Here is a 21,210-nt window from a genome sequence, read left to right on the forward strand (position 1 = left end):
TTTCTTCATCCTATGATTTTGCCATTTGTACTCTTAGACATTTAACCTCCTCTTGCTGTTGTAATATTGGAAAAACATTTTGGAATTGGTTTTAGCTCCCTTAGCAATGTTCATTTCTATTTCTCTCTTGGCCTTTCTAACTTCCTTTTTGACTTGCGTTTGCAGTTCTGTGTACTCTTTCTGTGTACTTTCTTTTTGGTCCTTTTTTAATGCTCTATAAAGTGCCTTTTTTTGCTGAGTATTTTTTTAATTGATTTTGGCAATTTAGTTTTACATTAAGATTTGTCTACTTTAGGGATATAATTGTTTTGCGCCTCTAGTACTACATTTTTGAAGAACAACCATCCTTCTTCTGTGGGTGTTTTCTCTATTTTACTCCAATCTACTTCTGTTAGTTTCTGTTTCACACCTTCATAGTTTGCTTTTCTAAAATTGTAAACCTTAGCTTTAGTCATTACTTTTGGGGTTTTAAAAAGCACTTCAAATGAGACCATGTTGTGGTCTGAGTTTGCTAGTGGTTCTGATCTCTGTTTTAGTTATTCTGTTTTCATTATTTGAAAAGACTAAATCAAGGCATGCCTCCCCTCTAGTCGGTGCCTTGACAAATTGTGTTAGGAAGCAGTCATTTGTCATTTCCACCATTTCAATTTCATCCGTTGTGCTCCCCACCGGGTTTTCCCATTTTATATGGGCAAAGTTGAAATCCCCCACTAGTGTGGCTTCTCCTTTGCTACACGCATTTCTAATGTCTATGTATAACATATTATTTACGTTAAGAAATCTGTGATTGTTTAAAAAGCTGGTTTTGGAGCTGCTCCAATGAGGAATCTAACAGATTCATTGCAGGGACTTGCTGCCACTGGGTTCCCAGGCTGCTGATGGAGTGAATTCAAGAACACAGGATCCTAGAGAGAGTGAAGTGGGGTGGCAGGGGGGAGGACAGGGTAGTGAAGTGGGGTGGCTGCAGGGCAGGGTAGTGAAGTGGGGTGGTGGGGGGAGGGGTTCTTAATTAAACTGAGGCCTTCTCACAATCAAACTAGTAACAAGTGAGGCAGCATGTTCCAAACGAAGCCAGCAGCCAGCCCTGCGAGTGTGCGACTGCAAGCTGTGACCTTGCAAGAGGACGGATTGCCGGCTTGTTTATTAAACCGCCAGTAATCTGGGGATGGGGAGCTGCACACGGTCTCGCAAGCTCTTCATTTTAGTTGTTGGTTTTTTGGCAGCCTGGTTTATGATCCAGAACTCTGGGAATGGGTGGAACTATAATGAAATCTTTCTCCCAAAACCATGCTGTATTCTCAGTTGCCCCGGCCCAGAGACAACAGTCCAGCCCTGGAATTGGCTGCTTGCACTACTGTCCCTTCAATTTCTCCCAAACACATTTTCCAGAGCTTGAGCTGCTGTTGTTAATCACAACTCTGCTGGATAACCCCCCCCCCCACGAGATGAGAACAACTTCCTCTCTGTCTCTCTTTCTCTCTCCCTGTGTATCGGGACGTGTTTATGAAAAGCAAGAAAAAAGATTCATAGTGTAACACGATCTGTTGACAGGCTTTGGGGGCCGGAAGCCTCCCCTCCAGTCTCTCTCTCTCGATGTGACCCAGGCTTGGCTCTGTTCAGGGGAGCAGGGAGCCCCATGCAGGCTCTGTGAGAAACAGGAAGTGGCTGCTGGCTCTGGGACCGGGGTGCGTGGGACCCAGGGCCTGGGTACAGCTGCTCTCAGTCTGAGGGATGGAAGGAGCTTGACGGCACGCACGGCAACAAGAGGCTACCTTGACAACGGAAGCTTTGGAGCCGTTTTCTTGATTTGTGATGCATGTGCAGGACCCTGAGGACTGGGAGTCTCTCTCTCTCTCTCACTGTGGCCTAAAGAGTATTCAGTCTTTAATCTCACACATGGAAAAGAGAGGGCCTGTTCTCTGTGTTTTTTGCAGCTGATCATTTCAGGTTGTTTTTGTGGTGTGTGTTTTTTGTATTTTAAAATGAAATTCTTTGGCCAGCAGAGGAGATTTGAGATTGAGCTGCAGCAACTACAGTTGTGCATCAGAAATGAAAAGGAGCAGCAGCGGGGGGGGGGGAATAAGGCTGCGTTTCCATAAAGCACAGTGCAGTAACCTGACTTTTTTTTTAAAAGTTACTCAAAGTATTATGAAAAGCCCTCTGTCTCAGTGTGGGTTCTTTCAAAACCCAGATTAATGATCCTGTACCTTCATCCCCTGCCAGCCGGCTGCTGCCCCCACACAGCACTCTGCCAGCCTTGAATTGCACTAGAGACTCAACCCAGTCATTTCAGCACCACAGAGACTGTGCTGAGCTCAGAAACACTGTGGCCTCTCTGCCCTCTGGACTGGTGACCAGGCACACACCAGTCTTTGCCATCAGGTCTCGCAGGGTTCTATGCTGACCCGGTTGCTTCATTCCCCTTGTTAATGTAATTTTTGCTGTGGCTTGCGCTTCTTCCACTTCAGTGTGCGTGCGTGCGTGTGTGTGCAGTTCAGTTAAACAAGCTAGCAGCTGCTGGAATTCTTTTTAAACTTGCTTGCCAATTTAAAATGATTTAAAAGAAGTTTTGGGTTGAATTGAAACATGTGAATCTGTTGTATTGTTGAAGATGGAGGCGTTGTTAGTCCCTTAACTTTCTGCTTCAGATGTGCGTGTCGGTCCTGAGATCATCACAGACCCTGCCTTCCTTGTGACTAGGTGAGTCCTGCCAACAGCACGCAGTCCAGTCCGCACTCTGCTTCACGAGGGTGTGTGAGGGGAGGGGTATTTACTGGGAGTGAAGCAGAGATTATATATATATATATATAAATATATATATATATATTTTTTTTTTTTTTTTCAAATGTTTGTCTACTAAGAAAATCAAGCATATTTTTTACTTGGCAGCTAGAGTGGTGTGATGGAGCTTCAATTACTGGACAGAATGCAGTTCAAATTCAAATTTATTTATTTTTTTTAATAATGTAACTTCTTTAAATATATATTTTTTAAAGTCTGCGCTTTTGACTTAAAGAAAGACAGAAGTAAATACATGCATGCTGAGCCTGAAGCTGTGGCTGCAGATCTCACCAGGGCGGGGCTGTTGTTCAGGAAGCAGCGTTTCTCAAAGCCTCTGCTGGTAAAAGCACTCTGTGGTTTTGGGTTGAAGAGGGCAGGCTGTACTTTGGCACAGAACTCTTTGGTTTCTTCTCTGCAGATCTGCAAACATGAAGGCAACCAAAGAGCCCAGCTGCTCACAGGAGCCTCTCGAGATGGGATGGGATGGGATGGGATGGGATATTGGGGGGGGGGGGCAGCTGAGCCGCACTGCATCCAGCCCTGCATAGAGTGCAGGTGTGGCGTCTGGGACTCTGCGTGGCTGTGCCTGTAATAATAAAGAGAATGAGGACAATGGGAGTTGCAGACCACAGCACCTGTTGGCCCTTCACATTGGTCCAGTTTGCACCCTGCGTTTGATTTCAGGAGAATCTGCATTTCCCTTTAAACGCTGTTTCAGAAAGTTAGGTTGCCCAACAATTTTATTACATTGCTTATTTATGTCTGAAACTGACTTTTAAACAGTCCACAACCATGAAAGAAGGACTTGGACTGCACCTAAAGCTGGCTGCACTGGGAGTTTTTGCCTCACTTTGCTGCCAGGTGCATCTGAGCTGCTGTGGTAGTAGCTGGAATGTGGAGGGCTAGATTCCTTTCATTGTTAAAGCGACACTGCAGCCTGCCGGAGAGGCTTAGCAAATCGTGTTCCTCTAATTCCTGGGATTCCCACACCTCTCTCCTATCTCCCTGAGCCGGCCAGCATTCCTGCACGTCGGCACTACAGATGTGTGAACTTCAGTAATTCAGGGATTTCATGTGTTTTTATAAGGGTTCAGTGCGTAGGTCTAAGCAAGCTGCCAGTGTATTTCTTGTGCACTCTTTTCTGCATCTGTCCTACAAAGTGTGCATGTGAAAGCACCTCTCAACTGTATTATAGGCAGCAGCCACCGAACACTTAGAAACATCTCCATAAGAAGTCATTCAGTCTAAATAAAGAGCAGCCGAAACCCCGACTTCTTAACATTCCTGGTGTGTTTGTATAGAAGCTGTGGTTCAAACATTTCGAGTGCTTGTCATTATGAGTGCGAGATCTCCACACTCAGTAGAAGTGATTAGTAGCAGCAGCCAATACGGTCCAATGGGGACAGGACTGACAGCTCCCATCCCCACTGTCTGTGCTTCCACATGGGTTAGGGTTTGCTGAGCTGGATGCTGGTTTGTATTCTCTGGGGTTAGGGTTTGCTGAGCTGGATGCTGCTTTGTATTCTCTGGGGTTAGGGTTTGCTGAGCTGGATGCTGGTTTGTATTCTCTGGGGTTAGGGTTTGCTGAGCTGGATGCTGGTTTGTATTCTCTTGGGTTAGGGTTTGCTGAGCTGGATGCTGCTTTGTATTCTCTGGGGTTAGGGTTTGCTGAGCTGGATGCTGGTTTGTATTCTCTGGGGTTAGGGTTTGCTGAGCTGGATGCTGGTTTGTATTCTCTGGGGTTAGGGTTTGCTGAGCTGGATGCTGGTTTGTATTCTCTGGGGTTAGGGTTTGCTGAGCTGGATGCTGGTTTGTATTCTCAAGGGTTTGGGTTTGCTGAGCTGGATGCTGGTTTGTATTCTCTGGGGTTTGGGTTTGCTGAGCTGGATGCTGCTTTGTATTCTCTGGGGTTAGGGTTTGCTGAGCTGGATGCTGGTTTGTATTCTCTGGGGTTTGGGTTTGCTGAGCTGGATGCTGGTTTGTATTCTCTGGGGTTAGGGTTTGCTGAGCTGGATGCTGGTTTGTATTCTCTGGGGTTTGGGTTTGCTGAGCTGGATGCTGGTTTGTATTCTCTGGGGTTTGGGTTTGCTGAGCTGGATGCTGGTTTGTATTCTCTGGGGTTTGGGTTTGCTGAGCTGGATGCTGGTTTGTATTCTCTGGGGTTAGGGTTTGCTGAGCTGGATGCTGGTTTGTATTCTCTGGGGTTTGGGTTTGCTGAGCTGGATGCTGGTTTGTATTCTCTGGGGTTAGGGTTTGCTGAGCTGGATGCTGGTTTGTATTCTCTGGGGTTAGGGTTTGCTGAGCTGGATGCTGGTTTGTATTCTCTGCGGTTAGGGTTTGCTGAGCTGGATGCTGGTTTGTATTCTCTGGGGTTTGGGTTTGCTGAGCTGGATGCTGGTTTGTATTCTCTGGGGTTAGGGTTTGCTGAGCTGGATGCTGGTTTGTATTCTCTGGGGTTAGGGTTTGCTGAGCTGGATGCTGGTTTGTATTCTCTGGGGTTAGGGTTTGCTGAGCTGGATGCTGTATTTGTATTCTCTTTGTATTCTCTGGGGTTAGGGTTTGCTGAGCTGGATGCTGGTTTGTATTCTCTGGGGTTTGGGTTTGCTGAGCTGGATGCTGGTTTGTATTCTCTGGGGTTAGGGTTTGCTGAGCTGGATGCTGGTTTGTATTCTCTGGGGTTAGGGTTTGCTGAGCTGGATGCTGGGTTGTATTCTCTGGGGTTTGGGTTTGCTGAGCTGGATGCTGCTTTGTATTCTCTGGGGTTAGGGTTTGCTGAGCTGGATGCTGGTTTGTATTCTCTGGGGTTTGGGTTTGCTGAGCTGGATGCTGGTTTGTATTCTCTGGGGTTAGGGTTTGCTGAGCTGGATGCTGCTTTGTATTCTCTGGGGTTAGGGTTTGCTGAGCTGGATGCTGGTTTGTATTCTCTGGGGTTAGGGTTTGGGTTTGCTGAGCTGGATGCTGGTTTGTATTCTCTGGGGTTTGGGTTTGCTGAGCTGGATGCTGGTTTGTATTCTCTGGGGTTTGGGTTTGCTGAGCTGGATGCTGGTTTGTATTCTCTGGGGTTAGGGTTTGCTGAGCTGGATGCTGGTTTGTATTCTCTGGGGTTAGGGTTTGCTGAGCTGGATGCTGGTTTGTATTCTCTGGGGTTTGGGTTTGCTGAGCTGGATGCTGGTTTGTATTCTCTGGGGTTAGGGTTTGCTGAGCTGGATGCTGGATGTATTCTCTGGGGTTAGGGTTTGCTGAGCTGGATGCTGGTTTGTATTCTCTGGGGTTAGGGTTTGCTGAGCTGGATGCTGGTTTGTATTCTCTGGGGTTTGGGTTTGCTGAGCTGGATGCTGGTTTGTATTCTCTGGGGTTAGGGTTTGCTGAGCTGGATGCTGGTTTGTATTCTCTGGGGTTAGGGTTTGCTGAGCTGGATGCTGGTTTGTATTCTCTGGGGTTAGGGTTTGCTGAGCTGGATGCTGGTTTGTATTCTCTGGGGTTAGGGTTTGCTGAGCTGGATGCTGGTTTGTATTCTCTGGGGTTAGGGTTTGCTGAGCTGGATGCTGGTTTGTATTCTCTGGGGTTTGGGTTTGCTGAGCTGGATGCTGGTTTGTATTCTCTGGGGTTTGGGTTTGCTGAGCTGGATGCTGGTTTGTATTCTCTGGGGTTTGGGTTTGCTGAGCTGGATGCTGGTTTGTATTCTCTGGGGTTTGGGTTTGCTGAGCTGGATGCTGGTTTGTATTCTCTGGGGTTAGGGTTTGCTGAGCTGGATGCTGGTTTGTATTCTCTGGGGTTTGGGTTTGCTGAGCTGGATGCTGGTTTGTATTCTCTGGGGTTAGGGTTTGCTGAGCTGGATGCTGGTTTGTATTCTCTGGGGTTAGGGTTTGCTGAGCTGGATGCTGGTTTGTATTCTCTGGGGTTTGGGTTTGCTGAGCTGGATGCTGGTTTGTATTCTCTGGGGTTAGGGTTTGCTGAGCTGGATGCTGGTTTGTATTCTCTGGGGTTTGGGTTTGCTGAGCTGGATGCTGGTTTGTATTCTCTGGGGTTAGGGTTTGCTGAGCTGGATGCTGGTTTGTATTCTCTGGGGTTAGGGTTTGCTGAGCTGGATGCTGGTTTGTATTCTCTGGGGTTAGGGTTTGGGTTTGCTGAGCTGGATGCTGGTTTGTATTCTCTGGGGTTAGGGTTTGCTGAGCTGGATGCTGGTTTGTATTCTCTGGGGTTAGGGTTTGCTGAGCTGGATGCTGGTTTGTATTCTCTGGGGTTAGGGTTTGCTGAGCTGGATGCTGCTTTGTATTCTCTGGGGTTTGGGTTTGCTGAGCTGGATGCTGCTTTGTATTCTCTGGGGTTTGGGTTTGCTGAGCTGGATGCTGGTTTGTATTCTCTGGGGTTTGGGTTTGCTGAGCTGGATGCTGGTTTGTATTCTCTGGGGTTTGGGTTTGCTGAGCTGGATGCTGGTTTGTATTCTCTGGGGTTAGGGTTTGCTGAGCTGGATGCTGGTTTGTATTCTCTGGGGTTAGGGTTTGCTGAGCTGGATGCTGGTTTGTATTCTCTGGGGTTAGGGTTTGCTGAGCTGGATGCTGGTTTGTATTCTCTGGGGTTAGGGTTTGCTGAGCTGGATGCTGGTTTGTATTCTCTGGGGTTAGGGTTTGCTGAGCTGGATGCTGGTTTGTATTCTCTGGGGTTAGGGTTTGCTGAGCTGGATGCTGGTTTGTATTCTCTGGGGTTAGGGTTTGCTGAGCTGGATGCTGGTTTGTATTCTCTGGGGTTAGGGTTTGCTGAGCTGGATGCTGGTTTGTATTCTCTGGGGTTAGGGTTTGCTGAGCTGGATGCTGCTTTGTATTCTCTGGGGTTTGGGTTGGCTGAGCTGGATGCTGGTTTGTATTCTCTGGGGTTAGGGTTTGCTGAGCTGGATGCTGGTTTGTATTCTCTGGGGTTTGGGTTTGCTGAGCTGGATGCTGGTTTGTATTCTCTGGGGTTAGGGTTTGCTGAGCTGGATGCTGGTTTGTATTCTCTGGGGTTAGGGTTTGCTGAGCTGGATGCTGGTTTGTATTCTCTGGGGTTAGGGTTTGCTGAGCTGGATGCTGCTTTGTATTCTCTGGGGTTTGGGTTTGCTGAGCTGGATGCTGGTTTGTATTCTCTGGGGTTAGGGTTTGCTGAGCTGGATGCTGGTTTGTATTCTCTGGGGTTAGGGTTTGCTGAGCTGGATGCTGGTTTGTATTCTCTGGGGTTTGGGTTTGCTGAGCTGGATGCTGGTTTGTATTCTCTGGGGTTTGGGTTTGCTGAGCTGGATGCTGGTTTGTATTCTCTGGGGTTAGGGTTTGCTGAGCTGGATGCTGGTTTGTATTCTCTGGGGTTTGGGTTTGCTGAGCTGGATGCTGGTTTGTATTCTCTGGGGTTTGGGTTTGCTGAGCTGGATGCTGGTTTGTATTCTCTGGGGTTTGGGTTTGCTGAGCTGGATGCTGGTTTGTATTCTCTGGGGTTAGGGTTTGCTGAGCTGGATGCTGGTTTGTATTCTCTGGGGTTAGGGTTTGCTGAGCTGGATGCTGCTTTGTATTCTCTGGGGTTAGGGTTTGCTGAGCTGGATGCTGGGTTGTATTCTCTGGGGTTAGGGTTTGCTGAGCTGGATGCTGCTTTGTATTCTCTGGGGTTAGGGTTTGCTGAGCTGGATGCTGGTTTGTATTCTCTGGGGTTAGGGTTTGCTGAGCTGGATGCTGGTTTGTATTCTCTGGGGTTAGGGTTTGCTGAGCTGGATGCTGCTTTGTATTCTCTGGGGTTAGGGTTTGCTGAGCTGGATGCTGGTTTGTATTCTCTGCGGTTTGGGTTTGCTGAGCTGGATGCTGCTTTGTATTCTCTGGGGTTAGGGTTTGCTGAGCTGGATGCTGCTTTGTATTCTCTGGGGTTAGGGTTTGCTGAGCTGGATGCTGTTTTGTATTCTCTGGGGTTAGGGTTTGCTGAGCTGGATGCTGGTTTGTATTCTCTGGGGTTAGGGTTTGCTGAGCTGGATGCTGGTTTGTATTCTCTGGGGTTAGGGTTTGCTGAGCTGGATGCTGGTTTGTATTCTCTGGGGTTAGGGTTTGCTGAGCTGGATGCTGCTTTGTATTCTCTGGGGTTAGGGTTTGCTGAGCTGGATGCTGCTTTGTATTCTCTGGGGTTAGGGTTTGCTGAGCTGGATGCTGGTTTGTATTCTCTGGGGTTAGGGTTTGCTGAGCTGGATGCTGCTTTGTATTCTCTGGGGTTAGGGTTTGCTGAGCTGGATGCTGGTTTGTATTCTCTGGGGTTAGGGTTTGCTGAGCTGGATGCTGGTTTGTATTCTCTGGGGTTAGGGTTTGCTGAGCTGGATGCTGGTTTGTATTCTCTGGGGTTAGGGTTTGCTGAGCTGGATGCTGCTTTGTATTCTCTGGGGTTAGGGTTTGCTGAGCTGGATGCTGCTTTGTATTCTCTGGGGTTAGGGTTTGCTGAGCTGGATGCTGCTTTGTATTCTCTGGGGTTAGGGTTTGCTGAGCTGGATGCTGCTTTGTATTCTCTGGGGTTAGGGTTTGCTGAGCTGGATGCTGCTTTGTATTCTCTGGGGTTAGGGTTTGCTGAGCTGGATGCTGGGTTGTATTCTCTGGGGTTAGGGTTTGCTGAGCTGGATGCTGGGTTGTATTCTCTGGGGTTAGGGTTTGCTGAGCTGGATGCTGCTTTGTATTCTCTGGGGTTAGGGTTTGCTGAGCTGGATGCTGGTTTGTATTCTCTGGGGTTAGGGTTTGCTGAGCTGGATGCTGGGTTGTATTCTCTGGGGTTAGGGTTTGCTGAGCTGGATGCTGGGTTGTATTCTCTGGGGTTTGGGTTTGCTGAGCTGGATGCTGCTTTGTATTCTCTGGGGTTAGGGTTTGCTGAGCTGGATGCTGCTTTGTATTCTCTGGGGTTAGGGTTTGCTGAGCTGGATGCTGGTTTGTATTCTCTGGGGTTAGGGTTTGCTGAGCTGGATGCTGCTTTGTATTCTCTGGGGTTTGGGTTTGCTGAGCTGGATGCTGCTTTGTATTCTCTGGGGTTTGGGTTTGCTGAGCTGGATGCTGCTTTGTATTCTCTGGGGTTAGGGTTTGCTGAGCTGGATGCTGGTTTGTATTCTCTGGGGTTAGGGTTTGCTGAGCTGGATGCTGCTTTGTATTCTCTGGGGTTTGGGTTTGCTGAGCTGGATGCTGATTTGTATTCTCTGAGGTTTGGGTTTGCTGAGCTGGATGCTGATTTGTATTCTCTGGGGTTTGGGTTTGCTGAGCTGGATGCTGGTTTGTATTCTCTGGGGTTTGGGTTTGCTGAGCTGGATGCTGGTTTGTATTCTCTGGGGTTAGGGTTAGGGTTTGCTGAGCTGGATGCTGCTTTGTATTCTCTGGGGTTAGGGTTTGCTGAGCTGGATGCTGCTTTGTATTCTCTGGGGTTTGGGTTTGCTGAGCTGGATGCTGCTTTGTATTCTCTGGGGTTAAGGTTTGCTGAGCTGGATGCTGGTTTGTATTCTCTGGGGTTAGGGTTTGCTGAGCTGGATGCTGCTTTGTATTCTCTAGGGTTAGGGTTTGCTGAGCTGGATGCTGCTTTGTATTCTCTGGGGTTAGGGTTTGGGTTTGCTGAGCTGGATGCTGGTTTGTATTCTCTGGGGTTAGGGTTTGCTGAGCTGGATGCTGCTTTGTATTCTCTGGGGTTAGGGTTTGCTGAGCTGGATGCTGGTTTGTATTCTCTGGTGTTAGGGTTTGGGTTTGCTGAGCTGGATGCTGGTTTGTATTCTCTGGGGTTAGGGTTTGGGTTTGCTGAGCTGGATGCTGGTTTGTATTCTCTGGGGTTAGGGTTTGTCAGGTGCGGTTGGGATGTAGCAGATTGTTCTCTGGGATTCTGGCACGATGAGGCAAGTGCCGTTATTGGTTTTCATGTTAATTTTTTTTTCCTGCAGTCGTTTTATTTGCTGTTTTTGTCTTCAGGCAGTAAGAAGGGAATAGAAAAGGCATGAGGGACACGGTGCAGGATTATATAATAAACTCCCTCGCTGTACAGTACTTGAGAGGGTGGCAAAGCGCTCCCCCTGGTGGTGTGATGGAACCAGTACAGTGTGCTCTGTAAACAGAAGTGAAAGCAAGACCCTTTTTTTTCACATTGTGTTCTGTAAAACCACAAGAAAGTAACTGAAACTCTTCCTAGTTTTTAAATGTCATGGTCCACACATACACTCCTTAGGGTTTGTTGCACATAAAAGCTGAATTTTGTGAAGAAACTGTTAACCCAGCAGCAGTGTGCTGGCAGAGGTGGGGAGCTGTAGGGTTCTGATGGGTTGAGGTGGGGAGCTGTAGGGTTCTGATGGGTTGAAGTGGGGGCTGTAGGGTTCTGATGGGTTGAGGTGGGGGCTGTAGGGTTCTGATGGGTTGAGATGGGGAGCTGTAGGGTTCTGATGGGTTGAGGTGGGGAGCTGCAGGGTTCTGATGGGTTGTCCTGAGAGCTGTAGGCTTCTGATGGGTTGTCCTGAGAGGTGGGGAGCTGTAGGGTTCTGATGGGTAGTGCTGGCAGAGGTGGGGAGCTGTAGGGTTTGGATGGGTTGAGGTGAGGAGCTGTAGCGTTCTCATGGGTTGAGGTGGGGAGCTGTAGGGTTCTGATGGGTGGTTTTTATCATTTAGAAACACTGAGGACTTTGTGACCTGGGTGGATTCCTCCAAGATCAAGCAGCACGTGATGGAGTATAATGAACAGGTGAGTGCACCAGGAACTGAATTCAGTAGAAACGACTCCAATGACAGAATCCAGCCTGTCCAGCTCCCACAAGTGTCACCTGCACAATGGGAAGCTATTGAAATACCTTCCCTGTAGAGTGGAAACTCCTTCACTTGGCTCTGCCAGTGCCAGCACACTAGCAAGCTTTCTTTGGCCAAACAAATGACAAATGTCTGGATTTGCAAATTTGATTTATGAAAGTTTAAGGGAATGAATGCAGAAGTGGGGGGAAAAAAAAACACAATAATGAATTTGGGCACATGGCTTGCTGATGAGCAAGAAGAGCTTTTAAAAGCCTTGATTTATTAATATAGCTTTACCCGCAAGTTGCAACCACCCTCTTGTGCCTCCTCTACAGTGGACACCCCCTCCCTCTCTCTCTCTCTCTCGTGTGCCTCTTCACCTCTACAGTGGACACCCCCTCTCTCTCTCTCGTGTGCCTCTCTTCACCTCTACAGTGGACACCCCCTCCCTCTCTCTCTCTCTCGTGTGCCTCTTCACCTCTACAGTGGACCCCCCCCCCCTCTCTCTCTCTCTCGTGTGCCTCTCTTCACCTCTACAGTGGACCCCCCCTCTCTCTTGTTACTCTTATCCTCTAGTGTTAGTGTACCCCCCTCTCGTGACTCTCTCCTCTACAACATACCCCCCTCTCATGACTCTCCTCTAGTGTACCCTCTCTTGTGACCCTCTGATGTGACTCTCTTCTCCTCTAGTGTTAGTGTACCCTCTCTCTTGTGTGTCTCTTCTCCTCTACGGTGTAGCTCTGACTCTCTCTTCTCTTGTTTCAGAGGGATGATTTTGACCTGGTTGTGTAGGAGGGTCCCTGGCTGCTGTTAATGAAACCCTTTTCATTGAGCTGTGAGGAGCCGCGGCCACACTGCCTGTGAGAGAGGCGCATTGCTCTGGAGCCACGGCTGCTTTACTCATTGCACTGCACAGGGCACAGGTCCATTGGCATTGCTGAAAACAGTCAGTGTATTTATAGCAGTGCAGTCTAATGTGTGCTTTTTTATATAGAAATACAGACTGCTTTCTACTTTATTCTGATTTACGATTTGTTATTTGCTGTCATTTCCCATCCTGTACAGTGTTTTAGTGAACTTGCATTCCCTGTGCTGTGGAGTGCAGGGCAAGCAGCAGCTGCAGACAATCGGAAGCAATACTGGACCACCAGACTAGCAGAGAAGCATTTATTAAGATCTGGTTACAACAATCCTCTAAACCTTCAGGGAGCAGGATTGAGAAAGTGCAGCGAAAGCAATACACAATGTTATTCTATTATTACTTACTGTTCCGCTCTTGTGCGGTTTAATTAAAGCAGGTGGATATTTATGTTGAATTGCTTGGAAATATACAGTTCACTGCTATTATAAAGACCACACTATGAAATAACATTAAGATTAATAAAACTCTCCAATCAGTCACTTAAGGATATTTAAATAAAAAAGTTTACTATTGGTTTCTGTCATTTCGTTAGTACAGCACACTGACCAGCCAGCCACCCCCCTCCCCTCAGAGTACAGCACACTGACCAGCCAGCCACGCCCCTCCCCTCAGAGTACAGCACACTGACCAGCCAGCCACGCCCCTCCCCTCAGAGTACAGCTCACTGACCAGCCAGCCACGCCCCTCCCCTCAGAGTACAGCACACTGACCAGCCAGCCACGCCCCTCCCCTCAGAGTACAGCACACTGACCAGCCAGCCACGCCCCTCCCCTCAGAGTACAGCACACTGAAACAGGAAGAGATGGGAAGTTGAAGTTGGTTCAAAATAATATTACTGCTAAGAAAATCCAAAGCTGCCGGTATGGAGGGTAAAGCCAGCGTCCAATAACACAGTGCAAGCTGCCATGGGGAATAAACATGCCCTTTGAAATCTGTACCGCTTGAGATGAAAACCATTCATTTACACAACAGAGCAGAGACCAGAATCGAGGCACTGATGACAACGCCTAAGAAACAGGGTTTCATTTAAACACCTTTCATCCCATTTCTTTTTTTTTTTTCTTTTGTTCAAAGACCCAGTAAACCAGCTCCAGAACTGAGGAGTTGCTTAACTTCACAATAAATGAACAGTTAGGAAGGGCGGGTAACACTTCTTGTGTACAGTATAGACTAGAAAAGACTGGTTAGATTAAACCGCTGATGAGCCTGGGTGGTCTGCTACACAAACAGCAGATCAGTGTGTTCACAGTATATATATACACACACACACACATACACACCCAGACTATATCTCACCTCTGGCAGCGCGTGGGTCAGGGTCCTCGGAGGCACTAGCCACTTTGCGGATGCTTTTTGTTTGCATGCACACTCAGCGCAGTCCAATGGAAATAGAAACAGATCACTCTTTGCACACCCAGACGGCTTCTGAAAAGACGCACGACAGACCGAACCCCCGAGACGCTGTGGGTTTGTTTCTGCCGGACAAACGGGTTGTTCTGCAAAACAGCGCGTTTCCAAACAGCAGCTCTTTCTACAAAGTGAATCCTGGGGTCTGGTCTAATCAACGCAAACTGTCACCCACATTCCAGGGATGGAAAGAAGACTCCTGTTGCAGAGCAGTTTCACCCATTCCAGGCTTTATTACGAGCTTGATCAGCCACAGTGTGATATTAAACTCCGAGCAAAACCAGACGTGGACTAAGAGTGCTATGCAATGGGAGTCTTATTTCTTACTAAACAGAAAGAGAATGGTGCGTGCAGCGGTTTAGTAAAACACACCACAGAACGTGGGAAGATTTTTGTAGTAATTCAAGCCTGGGTATAAAGGAGTGGGATCAGCGAGTCCCCTCAGAGCCACCAGAACCTCACGTAGACGATCAGCATTACGAGGAACACCCCCACGGCAGCCAGCTTGGCGTACGTGGAGCGCGTGTTCAGGTACTTGGCGTCACTCCGGTATTTCTTCGACAGGCTGGACAGGTTGCTGGCCTTGGAGTCCAAAGCTTAAAACAGAGAAAAGGAAAAACAGAAGACACTTCAGGAATGGATAGAAGACTCCTATTGCCCCACAGACTCTCCCATTCCAGGTTTTACTACGAGCTTGAGCAGCCACAGTGTGGTGTGTTTTATTTTAAACACATAGTAAAACCAGGAATGGATCAAACTGCTATGCAATGGGAGTCTTTATTTCCATCCCTGCACTTTCATTAGCAAGACCTTACATTAGATTCAAAATCCACGTAGACACTGGGTCCAAATCAGCCCTCAAAGAGATGCGTGATTCTTTGGTAAAATCAACCTTTACCTTGACGATCATTTACAGATTGACATTGTTTACTGAATGGCAAAGGACAAATGTTCCAATGGTAGGTTGAAGTACAGCGAGCCAGAATATCTACAAGCTACCTGCAATACAGATGGAGGCTAGATACAGTATATAGAAACATGAGCAATACTCTGCACACCCTGCAGCTCTGTGTGTCCCTGTCTCTGTACCTGACAGCGCCTCGCCTCTCTGCACACCCTGCAGCTCTCTGTGTGTGTCTCTGTACCTGACAGCACCTCTCCTCTCTGCACACCCTGTAGCTCTGTGTGTGTCTCTGTACCTGACAGCGCCTCGCCTCTCTGCACACCCTGCAGCTCTCTGTGTGTGTCTCTGTACCTGACAGCGCCTCGCCTCTCTGCACACCCTGCAGCTCTCTGTGTGTCTCTGTCTGTGTCTCTGTACCTGACAGCACCTCTCCTCTCTGCACACCCTGCAGCTCTGTGTGTGTCCCTGTCTCTGTCTGTCTCTGTACCTGACAGTGCCTCTCCTCTCTACACACCCTGCAGCTCTCTGTGAGTGTGTGTCTCTGTACCTGACAGTGCCTCTCTGCACATCCTGCAGCTCTGTGTGTGTCTCTGTACCTGACAGCGCCTCTCCTCTCTGCACACCCTGCAGCTCTGTGTGTGTCTCTGTACCTGACAGCGCCTCTCCTCTCTGCACATCCTGCAGCTCTGTGTGTGTGTCTCTGTACCTGACAGCGCCTCTCCTCTCTGCACACCCTGCAGCTCTGTGTCTCTGTACCTGACAGCGCCTCGCCTCTCCGCACACCCTGCAGCTCTCTGTGTGTGTCTCTGTACCTGACAGCGCCTTTCCAATCTGCACACCCTGCAGCTCTGTGTGTCTCTGTCTGTCTCTGTACCTGACAGTGCCTCTCCTCTCTGCACACCCTGCAGCTCTGTCTGTGTCTCTGTACCTGACAGCGCCTCTCCTCTCTGCACACCCTGCAGCTCTGTGTGTGTGTCTCTGTACCTGACAGCGCCTCTCCTCTCTGCACACCCTGCAGCTCTGTGTGTGTCTCTGTACCTGACAGCGCCTTTCCTCTCTGCACACCCTGCAGCTCTCTGTGTGTGTCTCTGTACCTGACAGCGCCTCTCCTCTCTGCACATCCTGCAGCTCTGTGTGTGTCTCTGTACCTGACAGCGCCTTTCCTCTCTGCACACCCTGCAGCTCTCTGTGTGTGTCTCTGTACCTGACAGCGCCTCTCCTCTCTGCACACCCTGCAGCTCTGTGTGTCTCTGTCTGTGTCTCTGTACCTGACAGCACCTCTCCTCTCCGCACACCCTGCAGCTCTCTGTGTGTGTCTCTGTACCTGACAGCGCCTTTCCTATCTGCACACCCTGCAGCTCTGTGTGTCTCTGTCTGTCTCTGTACCTGACAGCATCTCTCCTCTCTGCACACCCTGCAGCTCTGTGTGTGTCTCTGTGTCTCTGTACCTGACAGCGCCTCTCCTCTCTGCACACCCTGCAGCTCTGTGTGTGTGTCTCTGTACCTGTCAGCGCCTCTCCTCTCTGCACACCCTGCAGCTCTGTGTGTGTCTCTGTACCTGACAGCGCCTTTCCTCTCTGCACACCCTGCAGCTCTGTGTGTGTCTCTGTACCTGACAGCGCCTCTCCTCTCTGCACATCCTGCAGCTCTGTGTGTGTGTCTCTGTACCTGACAGCGCCTCTCCTCTCTGCACACCCTGCAGCTCTGTGTCTCTGTACCTGACAGCGCCTCTCCTCTCTGCACACCCTGCAGCTCTGTGTGTGTCTCTGTACCTGACAGCGCCTCTCCTCTCTGCACACCCTGCAGCTCTGTGTGTCTCTGTCTGTCTCTGTACCTGACAGTGCCTCTCCTCTCTGCACACCCTGCAGCTCTGTGTGTCTCTGTCTGTCTCTGTACCTGACAGCATCTCTCCTCTCTGCACACCCTGCAGCTCTGTGTGTGTCTCTGTGTCTCTGTACCTGACAGCGCCTCTCCTCTCTGCACACCCTGCAGCTCTGTGTCTCTGTACCTGACAGCGCCTCTCCTCTCTGCACACCCTGCAGCTCTCTGTGTGTGTCTCTGTACCTGACAGCGCCTCTCCTCTCTGCACACCCTGCAGCTCTGTGTGTCTCTGTCTGTGTCTCTGTACCTGACAGCACCTCTCCTCTCCGCACACCCTGCAGCTCTCTGTGTGTGTCTCTGTACCTGACAGCGCCTTTCCTATCTGCACACCCTGCAGCTCTGTGTGTCTCTGTACCTGACAGTGCCTCTCCTCTCTGCACACCCTGCAGCTCTGTGTGTCTCTGTCTGTCTCTGTACCTGACAGCGCCTCTCCTCTCTGCACACCCTGCAGCTCTGTGTGTGTCCCTGTACCTGACAGCGCCTCTCCTCTCTGCAGCACCTCCTCAATGTTGGCCACCATGATTCTCTGCACATCCTGCAGCTCTGTGTTGATGTTCCCCAGGTTGCGTCGGGCTCTGCTGTCAATGTACGACTTCTTGGTCTTCTGAATGTACGTGTCTGCAGAAAATACAACCAAAACAGATAGGGAATATTTACTAGAAATAGGGAGAATGTGACACTAAGCCAAGGGTTTGCACACCGTGGACAGGAATGGTTTCACCACATATTTCCAGAAAGAAAATGATCTTCAGATGCATCACTTTAAACTCAGCACTTCATTTAGGAGTGCAGAGAATAATATTAATCAATCAATCTTTATTTTATGTAGCGCCTTTCATAGTGGACCACCATCACAAAGCACTTTCCAAGAATAGGAAGTGCAGCTGTGCATACAAGGGGTGTTCAAGACGAGTTTCAATGCTGGCACAGAAAGGAAGTGGCACAGGACCTACATTGTGAAATGGTGTGATCTCAACCAACTACACAATGAAACTCACCGAACTCAATAAAGGAGTACGGTCTGGATACTGTGGGCACTCTCTTCCCATGCTGCTCATCGAACTCTGATTGTAAATCCTCCAGGTAGGCAAACGCCAGCTTCTTGGAGAACCCCGCCTCACACAGGACCAGGTAGCACACCCCCTTCTCGATGACGTAGCTGCAGGACCAAAAGCAGCTGTAAGGTCCTTCAGCAGGGCCACTTCACAAGCCATGCAACAGGAGTCTTATTCCCACCCCTGCTCTGGATTAACAGTGACCAGAACCAAGTGCAGCCTGCCACTCCCCCGCCCACCCAGCCCACAAAGCACTCGCTGCAATCAGGCTTACTCACTGGAAAGACATGGCCCCTGCCTCCAGCGTGCATCGCGGGGGCGACTGTTCATTCAGCTTCCTGAAGAGCTGCTTGGCCTGGCTTTGATACTGCTGCAGGTCCCGTCCAGACTGAGGAGACAGAGAGACATCAGCAGCATCATCAGAAATAGCATTCACTCCCCTCACAGTGAGGCAGGGCTGAAACGAGGCTCCCACTGCATGGGAGTTTAATAAGAGTGGGCTCATCTGAGCGTGTTACCTGTACACTGTGGCTAATCAAGTTCCAAGTAAAACCGCTAAGCATCAGAAGTCGTGTAAGACACACACACACAGACAGACACGCACGCACGGACAGATACACACACACACACACACACACACATGCATGCATGCATGCACGCACTCTGGAGCTCTGAATGCTGGTCCTGTGATTATTCAGTGCTGCTGGGGGTGGAAGTCAGAGCTGTAGAGTTTACTGCACAGTGAACAGCACTGCATTGCATCTCACTGACATCCTTAAAGTGACCCTAGCATGCACCCTTCCTTAAAGCAAGACAACAGAAGTGCTCTAGTTAATAACAGCGCCCTGACTGTCAAGAAGGGGTGCTCAAGGAAACCCAGTTCACAGCGTTCTGCACCTGCTAACCTCGTCTACAGCGTACAGTACAGAGCCCAGTCTACCTGCCTTTAGAAACTAGACTGGATCAACAAACTAAACCTACAGCAAGACCACACTGAGCCTGGAAGAATTCATTCCAGGCTTGATCATTCTCAAACCATGCATCTGGGAAGTGGTTAATAATGACTGCCAATTATCCAGATGCAGGAGGTAGAAATGTTCAATACAAACCTGCTCTCTTCCCTGGATGTCAGCAAGAAAGACAAGAACAAAGCGGGTAAACACACAGATACAAAATGAACAGCAGCTGATAGGAATTCCACTATTATAACAACAGGGTTTCTACAAAGATCAACGACACTCTATTCATCTCGACTACGTTAACATGTCTTACAACTATATAGCTAGACGCTACAGGGACCAATCATGACAAACATTACTGTCATCTGCACATCATTAAACATACGTGTGTCATTTCCTATACTCTAAACAGAAGGACACAATGAATATGATGTGAAAGCAGAGGAGTCTATACATACACATATACACTGAGCTCATCAGTAATTACAGGAGCCTACACACACACATATACACTGAGCTCATAATCCCTATCAAATTAATCAAATAGAGCTTTACTGAATACAATATGACAGTATGTCAACAATCTAAATATGAAGACTGTTTTATTATTATTATTTTGTTCCGAACCTGTTCGTCCTCCTGCATGGATGCGGCGAGCGGGAGTCCATCCGCGACCCGGGCAATCATCGTCAACAACACCATCTTCAACTGAGCTCTAAAAACCAGCAGCAAACACAATGAAACGAGGGACAGCGCAGTTATTACAAACACAATGAAACGAGGGACAGCGCAGTTATTACAAACACAATGAAACGAGGGACAGCGCAGTTATTACAAACACAATGAAACGAGGGACAGCGCAGTTATTACAAACACAATGAAACGAAGCGCAGTTGTTACAAACACAATGAAAAGAGGGACAGCGCAGTTGTTACAAACACACTGAAACGAGGGACAGCGCAGTTATTACAAACACAATGAAACGAGGGACAGCGCAGTTATTACAAACACAATGAAACGAGGGACAGCGCAATTATTACAAACACAATGAAAGGAGGGGCAGCGCAGTTATTACAAACACAATGAAACGAGGGACAGCGCAGTTATTACAAACACAATGAAACGAGGGACAGCGCAGTTATTACAAACACAATGAAACGAGGGACAGCGCAGTTATTACAAACACAATGAAACGAGGGACAGCGCAGTTATTACAAACACAATGAAAGGAGGGACAGCGCAGTTATTACAAACACAATGAAACGAGGGACAGCGCAGTTATTACAAACACAATGAAACGAGGGACAGCGCAGTTATTACAAACACAATGAAACGAGGGACAGCAGTTATTACAAACACAATGAAACGAGTTATTACAAACACAATGAAACGAGGGACAGCGCAGTTATTACAAACACAATGAAACGAGGGACAGCGCAGTTATTACAAACACAATGAAACGAGGGACAGCGCAGTTATTACAAACACAATGAAACGAAGCGCAGTTATTACAAACACAGTGAAACGAAGCGCAGTTATTACAAACACAATGAAACGAAGGACAGCGCAGTTATTACAAACACAATGAAACGAGGGGCAGCGCAGTTATTACAAACACAATGAAACGAAGCGCAGTTGTTACAAACACAGTGAAACGAAGCGCAGTTGTTACAAACACAATGAAACGAGGGACAGCGCAGTTGTTACAAACACAATGAAACGAGGGACAGCGCAGTTGTTACAAACACAATGAAACGAGGGACAGCGCAGTTATTACAAACACAATGAAACGAGGGACAGCGCAGTTGTTACAAACACAATGAAACGAAGCGCAGTTGTTACAAACACACTGAAACGAGGGACAGCGCAGTTATTACAAACACAATGAAACGAGGGACAGCGCAGTTATTACAAACACAGTGAAACGAGGGGCAGCGCAGTTATTACAAACACAATGAAACGAGGGACAGCGCAGTTATTACAAACACAATGAAACGAGGGGCAGCGCAGTTATTACAAACACAATGAAACGAGGGACAGCGCAGTTATTACAAACACAATGAAACGAGGGACAGCGCAGTTATTACAAACACAATGAAACGAGGGACAGCGCAGTTATTACAAACACAATGAAACGAGGGACAGCGCAGTTATTACAAACACAATGAAACGAAGCGCAGTTGTTACAAACACAGTGAAACGAAGCGCAGTTGTTACAAACACAGTGAAACGAAGCGCAGTTGTTACAAACACACTGAAACGAAGCGCAGTTGTTACAAACACAGTGAAACGAAGCGCAGTTGTTACAAACACAGTGAAACGAAGCGCAGTTGTTACAAACACACTGAAACGAAGCGCAGTTGTTACAAACACAGTGAAACGAAGCGCAGTTGTTACAAACACACTGAAACGAAGCGCAGTTGTTACAAACACACTGAAACGAAGCGCAGTTACTCCGACCTGCTCTCCACTCACACTCCTTCAGCCCTGCGCTGGACGGAAACGCTGCACTGTGCTGTGCGCCTTGCTTATCTCCCCCCTTCATCCTCGTTCTCTCATGGCGCAC

General features: G+C 48.4%; 2 protein-coding genes across 6 annotated transcripts in view; one reads left to right on the forward strand and one right to left on the reverse strand.

Moving 5' to 3' along the window:
* The window catches only part of imp3 (IMP U3 small nucleolar ribonucleoprotein 3), a 35,333-nt gene extending 22,799 nt beyond the window's left edge, over positions 1 to 12,534 (forward strand). For both annotated transcript variants that reach the window (XM_041277634.1, XM_041277633.1), the window contains 3 exons: positions 2,649 to 2,700; positions 11,400 to 11,472; positions 12,282 to 12,534. In XM_041277634.1, the coding sequence (XP_041133568.1) occupies positions 2,649 to 2,700; positions 11,400 to 11,472; positions 12,282 to 12,308 (152 nt within the window). In that variant the 3' untranslated portion in view covers positions 12,309 to 12,534. The remainder of the gene's footprint in view (positions 1 to 2,648; positions 2,701 to 11,399; positions 11,473 to 12,281) is intronic.
* LOC121330812 (vesicle-trafficking protein SEC22b-like) lies at positions 2,919 to 21,201 on the reverse strand. 4 transcript variants are annotated; one of them, XM_041277632.1, is made up of 8 exons: positions 21,120 to 21,201; positions 19,272 to 19,359; positions 18,795 to 18,806; positions 17,964 to 18,073; positions 17,629 to 17,789; positions 17,102 to 17,248; positions 14,386 to 14,441; positions 2,919 to 3,368 (listed from the first exon to the last, which is right to left on the reverse strand). In XM_041277632.1, exons 2-8 carry the CDS (start codon positions 19,344 to 19,346, stop codon positions 3,237 to 3,239), a joined length of 693 nt encoding a protein of 230 aa, XP_041133566.1. In that variant the 5' UTR covers positions 19,347 to 19,359; positions 21,120 to 21,201; the 3' UTR covers positions 2,919 to 3,236. The 4 variants fall into 4 exon arrangements, with proteins under 4 accessions (XP_041133566.1, XP_041133565.1, XP_041133563.1 ...); XM_041277631.1 differs by having other exon boundaries at positions 2,921 to 3,368; positions 21,105 to 21,191; XM_041277629.1 differs by lacking the exon at positions 2,919 to 3,368 and having other exon boundaries at positions 14,059 to 14,441; positions 21,080 to 21,195.
* Positions 21,202 to 21,210: the final 9 nt, after the last annotated feature.

Source organism: Polyodon spathula, chromosome 18, assembly GCF_017654505.1.
Source record: "Polyodon spathula isolate WHYD16114869_AA chromosome 18, ASM1765450v1, whole genome shotgun sequence".
Lineage (NCBI taxonomy): Eukaryota > Metazoa > Chordata > Actinopteri > Acipenseriformes > Polyodontidae > Polyodon > Polyodon spathula.